This window comes from Bombus pascuorum, chromosome 6 (genome assembly GCF_905332965.1).
Source record: "Bombus pascuorum chromosome 6, iyBomPasc1.1, whole genome shotgun sequence".
Lineage (NCBI taxonomy): Eukaryota > Metazoa > Arthropoda > Insecta > Hymenoptera > Apidae > Bombus > Bombus pascuorum.
Window position 1 is genome coordinate 11,782,237 of NC_083493.1, and position 17,347 is coordinate 11,799,583.

At 39.9% G+C, this 17,347-nt stretch overlaps 1 protein-coding gene across 1 annotated transcript in view; it reads right to left on the reverse strand.

The window, feature by feature from the left end:
- The window catches only part of LOC132908396 (protein Fe65 homolog), a 144,516-nt gene that overhangs the window by 8,850 nt on the left and 118,319 nt on the right, over nucleotides 1–17,347 (reverse strand). The window contains exon 5 of the mRNA XM_060962386.1: nucleotides 793–945. Coding sequence (XP_060818369.1) covers nucleotides 793–945 — 153 coding nt within the window. The remainder of the gene's footprint in view (nucleotides 1–792; nucleotides 946–17,347) is intronic.

Here is a 17,347-nt window from a genome sequence, read left to right on the forward strand (position 1 = left end):
CGATCTTCCATCGAGCGCGTTTCCTTCCGTCTTTGATTATTCAGAAAGAATATTATCTCCTTCTTTCCTTCCTGTTCTTGTTTTTTTCTTGTCCTTCACCACAAGCCAAACTTTGATCACAATTTCTAAATTGTTTACATCCTCTTTGTCAAACTTAATATTTGAAAAAATGGGTGGCGTAGTCGACCGAGAGATACGAAGAGGAGTTACCTCGAATACTCGATTGATCACGCGTCCCACGTTTCGAACCTGCGCGGTGTACCTAGCATGCAATGCTGAACGCGTCCACAGCCAACAAACTTCACAATACTGCAAAGTATACAGGGTGTTGGATGGGGGGAAGGTTGGCACAAGGATAAGCAACAACAACTCGGGCTCGAGTTTCCTACGGAGCAGCGAGGAGCATTGCCGCCTACAAAAGCTCGCGTTTACAGGTGAAAATCGCATCGGGTCAGCCATTGAATTATATATATATATATATATACATATACATATATATACATACATACATATATATATATACAATATAAATATACTGGAACAAGTATCCAGACACGACGCTTGCGGTTATTTATTTAAGAATGTAATAATAAACGAAATTGTGTGTAGCAGCGGGGCAGCCAGCAAATAGTATAGTAACAACAACAACAATAACAACAATAATATAATATGTATACGTATATGAACATCCAACAAACAGAAGACTGTGAAGCAACAACTTTGTTCGATTAAGAAATAGTGCAGCGATTTAATAAGGTTTCTGGGTACGACGAGTGGCTCTATCGTACGTACTTTCTCGAATCCGATAGATTCGCAGCGTCGACCGTGTCCGCGGATGCTGACTGAACGGGAGGCAGAATCGAGGAAGACGACGACGAAGATCGAGGATTTCCGTTGAGGGTGTCGTCGACCAAAGCAGACTCCGCAACACCCTCGCTGCGGTACCTGAATCAGCACGTCGTCGTGCGCATTACTTAAGGGATCGATCGTCGTTGGACCATGTTTCGTTTTCTCTATCATTTTCGCTATCATTTTCTCTGTCGTTCTATTTTTTATCGACGATAGAATCGTGTTCAAATAGGTCGAGTGTACCGAGTAAATACGTAAATACGGTTCTATCGCGTTTCATGATAAACAAGAGTAGGTTTCTTGCAGGGAAGTTTTTTGATGCCATTCGGGAACCGAAATTGTATGAAATCGAGCGTATTTGGTTTCTGGTTGATGCATACATTGTACGCGATGGTCGCATTATCATATCGATGCGATTATTACAAAGTCATGAACCTGGGTTCGTTATGATGAGAATGGGTAACTGTCCACTGACAGTACTTTGCATAATTAAACTTCGATTTAGTAGCATTTGTCGGCCGTGTGGTATTTATACAAGCGAATTTTCCCGCCGATATTTTTGACCGGTCGAATCGAGCGTTGATACGCGTTGCAAATAGATTTTGTTCAGAACCTACTTCTCGTTTTATAAATACGCGCTACAGATGTTTTTTTATTTTCTCGTGGTGAAAATATCACGAATGACGTCAGTTTCAGCGAATGTATCTTATCACGTTGGTAATACAAAAATCCAATTTTCACTGAAATTTCAAAAGGGAATAATGGAATTTTCGTTATGAGAATTTCTTGGAAATCGACGTCGTTCTTTGAAAACTGTACTACAACCTCGTCTACCCTTATTTTCTCTTACAAAAACTCCATTCGAATTCTCTCCTGCATTTTAAAATTTCGCAATTTTTCAAGAAATCCATAACGTAACATATTTTTCACTACTTTCCTCCTTCTTTCACAAAATCACATTCGCCCACGCGACATATCAGACGAAACGATCGCCACCTACTCGATCGAATAATTAAATACGCCTACGGGCGTCGTTATAATTCAGAGGCAACTGTTCAGTGTATTTATTCTGGGAGTCTCAAAGTGAAAAACTCGACTACGAGTCGAAAATAGTATCGACGGTTATAAATTTTCCAATGAGCGAGTACAACGGCTTAAAGACGAGCTCGATTAACCGTCGCGTCGTGATTTGTGCGCGCCGTACTGGCTGGAAATTACCGCGGCTGCAAGGAAGTGCCATTTTAATTAACGATTGGGGAACGGAGCCAGGCACCGACGTGGTTAGTACAGGGTCGCTAACCATGTCGAAGTAATTAGGGGATTAGCCGAGCGGTTTGCTGACTAACGTCGTTCGTCTCTCCGGAGCGTCGTTTGGCCTAGTCTTCGTCGTCTCCTTCGATCTCGAACCGGTCAACTTTTAATCTCCGATCGCCACTGGGATTTCAATTTTCTCGCAAATATGAAGTGCAAGGAGTAGTTTTTGATATACCGTGTACGTCCCTGTCTAAGTGCCCTAAATATTGACGATGTTAACGTTCGAGATACAATCAGCAGCTGTCCTAATATCTCTTAATTATTTCTAGTCTTTTCACGATTCGTTAATGTTTGCGTTCTCAATGATTTTTGGAATATTCATTTTTTTATTTTTAGTTAACCGAATCTACGAACAAACTTTGACGACATCTATTCTGGAAATCATTTATTATTTCCATTATAAGATATTCGTGGAACGTTACAACGACACCTTATCCTCGAATAATTACTAATATCTATTTTCCACAGGACACCTCTCGAAATAGATTCCTTTATGAGAGAAATACGTTTCGTTAAGCCACGAATAGACTTTGACGTCTACCTTTCGAATGATTTATCGCGTTCGTAAGCCCATAAGTACGGCTAGCTGGAACTTTCTTTTTAAACGATTTCTTTCCCATCATCCCACCGATGCATTTTCTTCTTGCAACTATGACACCCTCCGAAGGTTCTGTAATATCTTGCTGCAGTAGCAAGCGCGATCTTCAATACCGTGTTCCTGCCTTCTCATATAGATCACGGTTATCCATCACTATGCTAAGAAAAGCAGAGTCTCCGGATCTTTGAAATGTCTCGACGTTGATGCACATTTTCTTGCTAAGGTGACCAAAACCCAGGGCCAATCTACCAATTTCTTCCAATCTTTCACATTCATAATCCATTACTTGGACAAGTTTCACTGTAACGAACTGTCCAATGGAGAAATATTTGTCTTCCGAGCTAAAAGCTCTCGGACGATATCTCGCTGATGATAGGATTCTTCGACAGCAATAACAGTTCTTATCAGAAGCCAATAGGTTATTAATTCATCGTGTATCAAGATGCGAAGGCAAAAGGACGGATAGGTTATTTGAGGGAATCCTGATCCCTTTTGACAGTCAGAAACTCGATCCTTTATCCGGACCGGATGACCCGACCATGAATGACACTTATCCCTCTGCTCCCTCGACTTCGACCATATTTTAAGTTGACGCGGACTTGTCAGGGTCTTCGTCGGTCCGATATTAAATTTTCTCAATTGTACACCCTCGCGTCATATATTTCTGTGACTGGCCATCGAGCTTTAATAAACGCGACAGAGATTTCGGTAGACGCAACTGGTAACCGTTAATTACAGTTTCCAACGAACACGTTGTAATTTCTTGTATATGTCGTCAATTAGCTCTCTAAACACACCCCTTTGACTGGCTCGAAATATCGAAACAAAACCAGAGAACGCGGCGCGTTTCATGCTGCTGTAGTTGATATTTGTACAATGTACGTACATTATTTATAGAGGGAATCTCGACGCGTTCCAGGAATGTAATTAAAATTGAAAGCCACAGGGAAAAGACACGACGAGTCAGACGTTTCGTATTTTTTGACACCACAAAAAAAATTATTGTCTGGCTTTTACGTCATTTGGTAAGCAAAAAGAGGTATTTTAATACGAAACTGTCGAAGAAGAGAATAATCTGATATTGATAATTTTTATGTCAGTTTAATTTGATTAATATCAGTCTGCGTATAATTAATGTTCTTACTACTTTTTGAATGCTCCAGGGGGTGACAAAGATACGTATTCAATTACAAAATCAAACGAGAAGCTAGTCTTTGTACGAGAGCAACTTTAAGCTCCATCTTGTCAATTAATCAGATACGAATTACCAAAATCGTCTGTTTATTAAATCTGATCGTAGGGTCCTCATGAAAATTTCAAATAAAAATTATTACAGTTACAATATTTGGTACGTCGTTAGATTTTTCATAAAATTTCATGGATTTGTTATCCGTTGTAAACAGAACCAGACAGGTTGTCCTTCTTTTCAACTATATCGTATTTAAAGCACACTCCTTCAACGACTAAATAACATTCAAATCAGAAAATCAGTAAAAATTGTACTCGTTACGTTTCCTGCCTGTAGTTTCCACTTATGATTCCCCTTGAAAAAGAATGTCTCTGTTCTCCTACAAAAACGCATTAACACACTGCGATCGTTAGCTTCCCTTTGAATCATGCGCCATGCGAAACAAACCCCTTTCCTTGTTCAAATGCGATCGCAATCACGTGTTTTCGTTTAGAACTTTCGCATAGAATGACGTCTTTCTATAGACTTTACAGTGCATATAGCTCTGAACGCTTAAAGTAAAAAGAGACAAGAAACAGAGAGAAGGAAAGTAGAGAACGAAGAGAGTGCGTTGTTGGGAAAACAGAGAGGACCAAGAACTATCTGTACTTGGAATGGAGAAGGAAGGCGCGAGGTTTCGCGCGAACGACTGTCCGCAGCTTAATAACACCGTTTTAAGCAAGTATGTGGGTTAGCAAAGGTACGGCCAGAAGCTTGGAAATTCGCCAGAAGTTACGGGGAGGAAGGCAATGTACATAAATGCGGTCGGAGCGCGGATGGCGATCGATTAAGCCGAATACCTTTGCGGGAATTCTCTATCGATCGTCGTCGATGCGACAACTTTCGCGGCGGCCAATTGTCCGTTTGTGTACCGATCGCAGCTGGCTAACACGAAACGAGCGATTCTTGCGCTGTTTGCTAACGAACCTACGCTCCTTCGCTTTGACTTTACGGCTGAATATTTTAGATTACGTTTGAGCAGTCGATGCATTTTCCGACGAACTAACGTTTTCACTATTCACGCGTTCCACGCCAGTAGGTACATTACGTGTACATAGAAATTGATGTGTGGTTAAGTATATTTTATACATCTATAGATACGCGCGAGTGAAGCACACATGACAATGAGCATTATTTGGTCGCTGCTAATTGACGTGGATTAGGAATTTACATTTATGCACGAGCGAAACACACACAACGATGAGCATTATTTCGTCGCTATGTGCCGTTTCCACGAGTCGAATCCACGTTTAATACTATGACGACCAGTTAGAGACATTCCTCTAAATGTATAAGGGAACTGTACAAAATTTAGCTACGGCCATTAAACGCTAATAGTTGACACTCGCACGAGGCCAATAGCGTCAGTGGTCATTAACATGACGATTCCGTAGCGCCACTGGTCAGTACAGTGTTAATACGCGCACAATGTGAAATTCAGGTGATAACGATAACTGGTATTTATCTTTCGGAAGAAGTAAATATTCGCAAACGTATTCTCCATGCAATTAAATTATACCTGGTGTTTGGTAATAATTTGACAAACATATTCCGCGTCAGATAAAAATATAGAGAACATTCTTCTTTATTTGTAATTAAATCAGAAAGCGAAGCGTAAAAGTAGATTTTAAGAGAACGTTGATTATTCATGCACCCAAAATTTTATTCTTTTTCCTTATTTTCACTGATACGTTCTTCGGACTAATGTTAAACCGACGATAATAAAATTTTGACGTGCCACCCATCATTCGTGAAATTAACAAAATCGTTCGAGTAAAACCACTAGGAGCGATATGAAGTGAAAAACAATATTTTACAGCGTAATTACTGTGCGATAAAATAACTATCTGAAAGTCGCTAGTGTGGAATAGCCCGATACTGCCTTCATGCTATAAGAAAAAGAGAGAACCGCTCATTTGCATCTCTTACTACGGAGAACAATGTTGCGCTGCAAGTCGTTCGCGACTTCCGAGCAAGCAGTGTTTCGCGCGTTTAGATTCCGTTTCCCGGGTCTCTTATTACGTTCTCTCGAGACGTGCCTGGCAGAATGTAAGTCACAGAGGCTCGTAGCTTACGGTCCAAGGGCCACCGAGAATATTGTACAACCCACCAGCGTCAATATTTAGTTTCTTTTCTTCGTACAAGGAAATTCTCGTAGTATTTTCACTGTAATTTCGCTGGGCTGTTTCGCAAGTACCAAAGTCGAAACAGCTAAAGTTGATATTATGAATGATGAATTTAATACTTCTTTAATCGATACGACGTCCACTAGTGTGTATAGCGACGAAAATTACTTCGTGCCTTTTCTCGTAAGAATAAATATGTCGATAAGCGCTATACTTATACAATAGTGAAGACAGACCACATAAAATCTCGTTATTAGTTTACAAATTAAATTTCTTGCTGGAAGATTGACACGATTGAAAAAAGTAATTCTTTTAGAAAATCCATTTGAAACAGAAATCTTGAAACACATAATTATTGATTGCTCATTTTCTCCTTTTACAATTTAGCTAACATTACTTTAATTTTGAGGATCTCTAATAAAATGTTATATATAAATATTCTGTACAATTAAAAAAAGGGGCAAATTGTGATAAATACTCTAATGCAATTAAATAATTATGAGATTCCTATCCAAGTAAAATCTTAAAATCGAAGATTTGTTAGATATACCATCCCCATATCAAAATAAAGATATCGAAAGCAAACGACGTCGAGCAAATCCTCATCTCTTCTAAATCTACTCTAATAACCTTCATTATATATCTTCCGAATTACGTCTACTCTGAGTAAAATAATACCACCACAGAGAAGTGCGGGTATTATCGAGTATTAATCCAATTACATTACTAAATTCCTCGTCGACCTGTATCGCAAGATTTCCATCTCATTCAAGTTACCTTTGGCGCCATAGTCGAGACTCGATCCCCTAATGGTACCCTTCCAATCAAAGCGTGAATCGAATCACGTTTGGCAACCGGTTTCATGATCGATTAGCCGTTCTGTTTGCTCTGCTCGTGATTACCTTCAGACACATGAACGATCAGAGAAACCAGCGAACAGACTGTTAACCTAACGTAGAATCCAAGAGATCTAAACTCGAGCGAAGATAGAAATAGGAGAGAGCGTAGGAAATCTTAATATAAACCGTGGCTGGTGGTTAGCTTCACGACCTTAGGAGCAAGAACCAGAGCCGGCACAGACGGCAACGACGAGAAATCATAGACGGCTACGTAATATGGCCGATCACGGTAACTGAAATCAGCTGTCGGCGGCTCGTAATTGTAAACCCACCCTATATATGGACACACGGTGTTGCCGTAACTTTCAGTGAGTTGTAATTAAACCCAATTAGGTCGTAAGGTGAGCAACTTCTGACGCACCTGGCTGAACCGTAAATTACACCGGCAAGTTCTCTATCCGCCGCGACCATGATTACGGTATACGCAACTTTGCAATTTCTGGCCGGAACACCGGTGTCCGGATATCGGTGGAAATTAGACAGTCCGTTTGGCGCGAGCATCTCGGCTGAAAAGCCGATCGACGCAATCGGATTCTAGTTCTTTCGCGTGATCGTGACTCGACTGGTAATCGCTGGATTTTCTGTTCCCTGCGGACCGTTTGCAATCGCAGTTAACAGACACTCGATGTAATGGACTTCACGAGACCAGGTATTTGTCTATTATTTAAATAGCGAGATCGTAAAGAATTTGCGGTCTCTGGTGGAAAAACCATTGGTTTAGAACGATCGTGACCAAAGTTGCGATCAGTTACAGGTCGCCCTTGTAATTTTATTTGCTGAAGGGTGGAAAGATTTCAAATTACGATTAACACGTCCAATGTTGCGTTGCTTTCGTGCAATTTTTATCTCAAGTGTTAGGTTATCACGCGTGTCACTGCTGGTATATTTGCAATTAATGGGAGGGATGTAGCGACAAGTCACGTATGAAGGGATGAATGCGACTGATTTAACTACATCTGGTAGTATACGCGTTCTACTTGCACGCACTTTGCTTTAGAAATGAATTTCTATCGCTGTTAGCAGTTTAGTGATCTCATAAAATTGAAATTTCCAGAACGTAAGTTGCGAATGAATTATAACTAGACTGCGAAAGTTTCTGCAAATTCATATTTTTGTAGACACATATAAATATCTCCCTAAATAAATATCTCTTTCACCCTGTGAATATTCTAACGAGTGCTTTTGATATTTCGTCTATTTTTGTATATTACGCGTATATTGGACATACAAATGAAATTTTGCACAAACATTCGCAGTATAATTACGATTCTTTTCTTTTACAAAGAAACATACATCGTGGGCTAAAAACATCGGATCAGTTCAGAGTATCGAATCTGCTCTGGGAACTCTGTTACCAATTCGAAGTTAATACCACAGACGACGGCGGCAATTTCCTTTCTCTAGATTTTCGACAAAAAACAATTCCCACATACAAGACTTCCTATATCTCCTCATTTTTTAAAAATACGTACTTAAGTTCCACAAAAAACGAAACTATTCCAAATTGCCAACCTGTAACCCGGTCGCTTATTTTAGCTATTTCGAAATACCAGTATGGAACAAAGATTTCATCACCGATGATCCACGTAACCCCTAAACAATGGTACCCCGGCGACCCGAGTGGCGAATTTCAAACTTCCAAACGAACTGTTCCAGCGCTTCATCAATTTCGCGATTCCCCGCCACGGGCAACGAGCGGTTTAATTACCATTCTCAATCAATCACTAGCCGATTCAAAATTCACGGATCTGGGCAATCTGAGTCGTTGCACGAGCGAGGGGAACAGGCGATAAATTTTCTCGAGCAAGAGACGCCAAATAGAATTACTTACACGGCGGACCATTAATCGGATGCGAGGCCGCGTAATCTGTTAGGCGTTCGGTGTGACACTCGCAGGTAGGAAAGAAGCACTGGGTACAGGGGGTTGCGTGTGCGCACGTGTGTGTGTGTTTGTGTGAGAGAGAGAGAAGGGTGACGAACGACGGCTGCCAGGGTGAAATGAAAACGGACGATATAAGAAGAAAGAATCGTACACGAGCGAAACACCGCGTACGTGGGCGTTCGTACGAAGTACAGCGGAATCGGGGGGTGCTCCTCTAGCTCGATCAATACACACTACCAGCAACCCCTCTGCGTCCCACGCCGTCCCTCGTCCATTTCGTTCACCCCTGACACCCTATCCTCCCTATTCCATTTCGAACGACCCCTACTATCGTCGGTTTAGATGCTCGAGACCGCTGTCGTTTAGCTCTACAAGTCTTATCGCGCGAGCGGCTTCTCGCTTTTTTCGCGCCACTCGCGAGAGGAAAAACCGATTAGCGTGCACGCGTTTTTTTTTTTCTGGCTTTTCACGGCACAGATCGTTCAACCGGGCTTTGTTATCGCGTTCGCGGGTTGCCGTACTTCATCGGGGTTAGACGAGCTGTTTTGATTTCGTTTTAGAATCACGAGGGTGGAATTCCGATCGGGATCACTCGACTGGCAACGCGGCGGAATGTTTGGTCTCGATTTCAGTTTAGGCAGATTGTTGAAAATGTTTGATAGAGTTGGGAGAGTCTTTCGACACTGGATGAGGGTAAATGAGAGTTAGGTATCGATTATATCGACGGAGAGTAAAACACTGTGATCGTGACGCGTAATTGATGTTGAGCCGTTCCACGTTAAGTGTTGCGGCATCTGTCCGCCTTGTATCCGTTGGAAAGCTCCAACAAATTTTGCTTTATTCGATGTAGTTTACGTTAGAAAGCATACGATTGATCACAAAGTATTTGAACGCTCGTAGAAACCTTTTATAAATATATCGTGCATCTTTGTATGGAACATTGCAAAATTTCATCGATATTACGTTGAGATTCGATCATCGCGATTATATCGCCATATAAAACAATTTCTTTTAACATGAAAGTTCTCTATGGTAAATATTCAAATACCTTCGTATGTGTTTAAAGTACGAATGAAATAACAGATTCGTAATAATATAACCAGAAAATAAACGCAGAAAAGTCGGTTGTTTTAAAGCTGGCGTCTTCGTTTGGATCTGAAACTAAATTTAGTTCCGTCGTCTTAAAGAATATTTTAAGAAGTAGTTGATGAGTGGTATACGATAAAGGGCACGATACACTTCCAAATATTATCACTGGAATCGACTGGCCTGAGCAAGAAGGGTAGCCATTTAAGTCTGGTCGAACCGACAACGTATTCCCTGCGGACTCTGCGCCCTTCCAAAGGGTTCCAGGGCTGTATACAGTGAACTGAGGTAATTAAGTTTGGAGGAAGGAACGCTACGGAGTTCGGTAACGCGTTCTTGTTCTCTTCCAAGATACCGTCTTTCACGTTCAGATTAAATTCTATAAATATCGCATGGCGCCGGAAGTCATGGCTTGAATTTAGATTCGCTAGACTTCTCGTTCTTGTGTACAGTGGCAGGTCTGAGAACCGTAATTGCTTTCAAACAATATTTCAATATTTATATATAGTGGAAAAATAATGCCCTGCATCGATATTTTGATTTTTAGATGCACGGTTTTTTCAAATATTAGATCGTCCGAAAAGTTTCTTTCACTTTATAAGGAAGTAATGGATGCACAATATTTTCCCTTTTATATTATTTTATCGAATTACGTATGGTCCATTTTGTTCTATCAAAATAAAGATCACAACGTTCCACAGATTAGGTTTCATGTTTGTATAAAGATGCATCGTTGTAAAAGACGTGTCTGTAAAAGGAAGACACTTTTCAAGACAACCTAATACGATAAAACATCCACAAATTAATGACTTAATTAATAAATTGTGGAAAAAAAGCTTGACGCGTTCTTTTCATTTGGGAAGAGTCTGATGTTTCTAAAATAGTTATAAAATATATAAACAAATTACGTATCGTGGAATGCTAGAATTTAATTTTGAAGTTAAGATTAATAATCCGTGGAAGACACAATGTTTATGTTGAAATAATATTCAGAGCTACACAACCTGATGTATATAAGCGAGTGATATAATCAACAACGTATACAAGAATTGTTGATTATTGGCCAGACTCTCAGACTAGACGTAGGTAGTAACTGATGATCCCTTAAATTTTTGAACCCCACTCTCTATACAGTAATGAGTATGACCTGTGTAAGTATCTTGTTCAAATGCCTGTGTGGGTGTCTGTTAAGGGTTTTATGCGTGAAATATCGTTGTATTCCGACATGGAGATATAACAGATTGCTTATGTTGCTGGTTGTACAGCACACGTTTTCAAGCACTTTAGTTTAATAAGACCGTAAATATAAGAGGCGATAATAGCTACGGTTGATATTGAAATACGTCTGCTACGTTGGGAAATAGGGAAAAACACTCTGCGTTTAAGAGTTAACAAGTTAGAAGTACTTACGTACACGTATATAAAATAGACGAGGAATTGACACGAGTTATTTGCTACGAAATATTAATAAGCAAACTTCTCTAAGGTTCACGCAAGTAAGAAACGAGGTCGTTTTGGGTTGAAACGATCACGAAACTATGACAGTTTCGTAATCAGAAAGTTTCGACGAACGATTCGAACGACTTGATAAGTTCTTGGTTCCTGAGGTGACTCATATTCGTGAGAAACACGAAGCGTCACCGGATATAGTTGGCGTTCACGATCCGTGCATAACTTTGGGTCCCTCGGTTTATCCTTGCCCATGGTTAATTGACTATACCGTGTCTCTCGAGTGACTTGATTTATAAAAATATTCTGGAAATTTTTTTGGTCTTCCACACCACGTAGAATTGGTAAAATCGTCACTTTGACGAGTCTCAGATCTCTTGGTTTTCTAATTATAAAAACATGTAGGAGCTTTCGATAAAACTTTTATTGCTTTCTCTTCGGAAAAATAACTATATACGTATGCAGGTATTTATTTATAGTTATCTACGTAGTATAAGTAAATCAACAACCACTGCTTTCGTATAAATTTTTTATCGCCGTCAACATTGAACAGGGCAAAAAACACACACAAACGTCTCGTGCAAATAAAGCTAATGCAAGCAATTTTTTAAATCTGTGAATATTTCTTGTTCAATTTCCGCTGGTCAAATTGTTCGGCTTTAGAAATCTGTCATTCGTTCACGCTCTTCACAGAATAAAGAAAAGAAAATGAATAACGTGTTCTAGGAAAACCTTTGTGAATTTCAAATATACCTATAGTAGGGCATTTAAAAAAGCATTACTGGCGGTACTTTTTAATATTTATACTTTACGTCCTTGAAAATAATAATAATGGAAGCAAGCTCTTGCGTGTCGAATAAATTACACAAACAACAAGCGAAGACCGCGAAGTCGCGATTAAAGCGCGAAACTTTTTCGCCGTCGACCGTAAAGCTTTATGATTGACGTCACTAAATCGAGCATTCTCTTTCGGCACGGAATTCGCGCGTACAATGCGGTTAATAAACTGTCGGTTCTGAAAAGGATCGCTAGCTGGCTTGCTGGTTTATGAGCTCTCTTTTTTTTTCTTTTTTTACGATACTCCATGTTTTACCTTCTGTCTTTCAGATCACAACACATTCCCTCTTCCTTCGTTCGTCTTCTTAAAAAGTAAATTTTAATCTATCTGTACGATGTCGGAAGATATCGATCAACTACGCGTGCAAGGAATGATTGCATCGACTTTATTTGGCATTTTATGTTTTATATACGTCTGAAGAACATATTTATACGAGGATGAGGAAGTTTCAGGGTTCCTTCCATCGAAAAATATTTAGGGCTTTTACACGTCGGTCCATTTATCGTATACGTTTTTTTATCGGGCCAAGGGAGAAGTCGAACACGAGCAAAGATAAAATAGGGGCAGGAATATTGACAGCAGTCAACGTGTCCCTTATATGGAATCGCATATTTTAGGTGAGCCAAAAGACTACCTGTTCTCGAAGAGTCAATGTTCAATCTACGTTGGAGGCTCGATATAAGTTCTGGCCTCTTTTTTCTTTTTATAGTTTAAATATCAAATTAATATTCATCGAGTCTTACATCACATACATCGGTATTTCTATCTCTTCCAACGTTACATTCATAATAATTCCAACGCTAAATCAAGACTCATACAGCCTCCTGTTAATGGAAACAAAGACTACTTCTGCTATATTACCATAACAAAAGGATATTCTGAAATCCACCACTTCTGTATTCTACGAGTATACTGCCCAACATAACCTTTCAACAATTAAACTGTTCGTTCCATAATAATCTTGCAAATCTCGTACGCGAGACGATGTTCAATACAGAGCCCATCAACATCCGCTATATTAAATGAAAGCAGATTCGCTTCGTGTAACAATGAGGAACTCTACTAATCTCGCAACGACATAGGCAAGCAAACAAGCAAGTACGCATGTACCGTTTCCATAAATTCTTAAAATGGTAACCCCTGTAATACGATGGCTTCCTGCTCCTCCTTTGCTCGAGACCGTTTTTTCTTTCTTCGCACTTTTTCTTGCGGTAACGCCTGTGCGACGTAATCGGCGATCCAGGGAAGTTGGTGCGCTTGATAAGTCTTGCCGCGTGGTGCTTTGTAAAAGCTCGGCCGATTCAGGGACAGAGAGGAGGACAAAGGCGTCTCGGAGGCTATCACGGATAGGAGAAAGAGTAATACTGGAAAAAGTCCTTCCGGGGTTTCAGCCGAGACGAGATTATCGGGCTAAACTGAAATCCAGAACGGGGACGCCCGCGAACCAGCTGTCCCGCACTGGCTGGCCCCATTCCCGCTTCCGTTTTATGCCGTTTTCTTCTTTTTCTCGTTGCCTGCGGTTCTTGTTTGTCGGACAGGCTTACCTCACGGACGAATTTTACCAAGGAACTTGCCTATCTGTGTTTCGAGGACGTTTCCTGGAGTGACTAGTGCAGTTTGCGTCATGTGTCTGCTGGTTGTTTTAAAAGACTGACAAGAAAAAGTCTACCGTGGGAATAAGAAGCTTTTTCTTGTCGCTACAATTGAGGACGGGTATTAGGATTTCGTGATTTTCACAGTAGAACAATGATGAATCGGTCAGACAAAATAAATGGCGTAAAAATGAAATGGATATCCGGTAAATAATGTTGGCAGAAATTCGTGTTTTTAATAGAATGTTTTTAGAAATTTAATAGAATGTGGTTTTTGCAGAATTAAATTAGCCAAGTAGAACGATACTTGATGGTCAGACAGGATAAATAATATCATCTTACGAATAATGAATTCATATTTTTCACTCGTATTCTTGAATATTATTTACATCTAAATTTCACCGTAAATATATAAATATTCATAGTTTAGTAACGACTGATTGTATTTCTCGTTTACTTTTCAATGAATTTTCCATCAAGAATTTGATTTGTTGAAAGCTACAATTTTTATCTTGCGGTAGATATCATGCTCATCGATAGTCGTTTTTCACCGACCAGCTCTAGGGGAGTACGAAGTTATTCTCGCAAATAATTCTTCCGCGTTTTGAGGAATAGCTCGTAGCTGCCATTATCGTTGCACCTGCGAGTGTTCCACGTTGCTTAAATCGCCGATATCGAAGATTGGTTGTTCCACGGGTAATATACGGAACCGTGCATTTTTAACGACCGAAATATATCTCCGCATCCAACGGTACAACGAGCGAATGCGTAATCTGCGCAACAGCCTGCTAGCTTCGTAGAACGCTCGTTCGTGTTACGAATCGTCGGATCTTCCCTTTTCTCTGTGTTGCAAATATTTCTCTCGGCGATAAACGATTGCTCCTGCTTGCAGATCGATTTACAATCTACGTCGAAAATGCCGAGGAACCCATGAAACGCGACGTTGAGAGTTGTTGCAGATTATGCGGTTGTTTCGTGCCTCGAGATACGTATCAAATATTATCGATGATACGGTTAGGAAATGGTAATTTTACGAGTAAAACTTCAATCCAGATATTGTGTTTCTACGGGATAGTCATGTGCCAACAATATCGCTAGTTTGCTAGAAGAGCAATATAAGTTAGGAGATTTGAAACAGAATCTGCGAAGTAGGAAATAATACGACGATTTGAAGATAAAATCTTTTTTCTTCGCGATTTAGGTAATTTGCGATCTTTGATAAAATATTGTTCATGTATATCGCTTACCATTGAAAAAAGGATTGACAATAATAAAATTAATGGTATGACTTTATTAAGCGCAATCTTAGGAACTAATCTTTCAAATAATTTATAAATATAAGTAGATAGATTTGTAGATAGTTTGTAAATGCTTTAATTTTTGCAAATATCTTACAATTGATTAACTGAAAAACGTATCGTTCTTCCAGCACATCGACGATATGCCATGGTTTTTAACATAGAGCCATATTTTAACGACCGATCGTGATTAATTTCAACATACTGTACTTAATAGAATATTTACACAGCTGTGAAATTGTGTTTTTGTTTAGCTATAAAACACGTCGGAGCATTATGCACCCATGAAATTTTGCTCGTTCTGAATGTCTTGAAGGCCTCCAGCGAACCATTAAAAGCTCGTCTACGGCGGACAGACGAAAATACTTGGTGCACCGGAGTCAAGAGGCCCTCCATCGCAAGTCTTAAAAGGATATATTTTTAGCAAGCCGGCCGAAACGTTTCGATGGAGTAACGAGCTAGCTTTCCCCGGAGCGTGCTGAAAGAAATGAGCTCGCGCTGCTGGCAAGACCTTTAGAATTCACTGAACGTCTGTCCTCAACTGTCACATTCTACTTACGAATGACGTACAAGACAATATGCTTGAAAATTGATCTCCTACATTTATCTGTATCAAAATCGTCATGCATCTACGCTAATTTGACACTCTAGACTGATCTGTATAAAATGCCAACTGACGTGTTAACAGTTTTCTGATCGATACTTGAAGACTATCGTTTAAATTTAATTCGTCGTGGGAAAGATAAATGTGTGATTCAGAGTGGTAGCGATGAGAATGATGAAATCTATGATTTGCAAGAGCTGCGAGTAGAATTGAATTCTAACGAGAAAGTCCGTATGTAGATGTAATTATAATGTGTAGATGCTAAAACACTTACTACGTGTAGCCGTAATGATTCGAAAATTCATAACTAGACTGCGGATGTTCGTGCATTTTTAGGAAATTTAAAGCACGAAAATGAACAGAACGTACATAATACGCTAATAAACTACGTAAAATATTCAAAGTACAATAGTGGTTATAACATTTACTGGGGTAAACGAATTTGTCCTCGTGTTCCATTGATTCGCGATACGAACAACGATCTGTTTTTAATAAAATCCTCTAGATTTCACAGGAATACTGTTACGCCATGAGGCTTAGTACAGGCCGTATTTTTAACCATCGCTCGCGGTCCTACAGTGTCGCAGACTGATCGTCTTATCTGCCCGACGGAAAATATACAATGTATCAACGAGCGCATAGTTGTCATCAAGCAGCGAGTTCCAGAAACGTGGCGTGATCCGAGCGTAGTGGGGGTCGTCTCCCCGAGAAAACAAAGAAATGATCGAAGGGCAATCAGTCTCATTTGAAGATTCTAACTGCATGCATCGAGAGGTCTGACGAATAAAGTCGCCAAGTCTAACGAATATCGAGAGATATCAAAAAGTCGAGTCGAATTTCCGTAACGCATTAACCATATTCATCGCTTTTATTATTATAATTTGTGACGCTTTTATTATTATATAATTTATTGTTAAAAATACAAGTTATATTAACCTGTGAATACAGTGTTAAATTCATCGAACTACCTCTGTTATCCTAACCGAAACAGGGGAACGTCGATTATACGAATCGTAGCGAGAATTTACGCCTCTCGCTGACGCGTTTTCCTCGTGACCGCGTCTCTTCGCAAACGGTCGTAACAAATACCAACAAGTATCGTTTTTGGAAATGAAAATTTCTTCCGAATTATCAGCAATAAGCATTTCCTTGGCCATAAATATCATTTTATCATAATGTAGAGTGGTATTAGCCGTTTCCATCATCCAGCCCTTTTAATCGCGAACAGTTATAAAATTCTCGTCCACAGAGAGGGCGATTCTACGAATGTTCCGCAAGGTGGTTCTTTAACCGAGGACAGGTACATCGTTGCACACCTTGTGTTATCTAGAGTGGAACGAGCGCCGCTATTATCATTAGAACGGGCAGTGTCGGTGGATGATAATGGGAAATGGACGCGTTAGAAACACTCCAAGTGGCTGGAGGAAAACTGTCGCGACAAACGTTACGCAGATCGTAAAGTCAAACATTTCGAATCATCTAATTCTTGCTAGCACACGCTATATCGATCGATGGATACAATGTCTGTTATCGATTGCAGCGATTATTTGTAAAGAACCCTTAGGAAAAATAAGGATAAAAAAT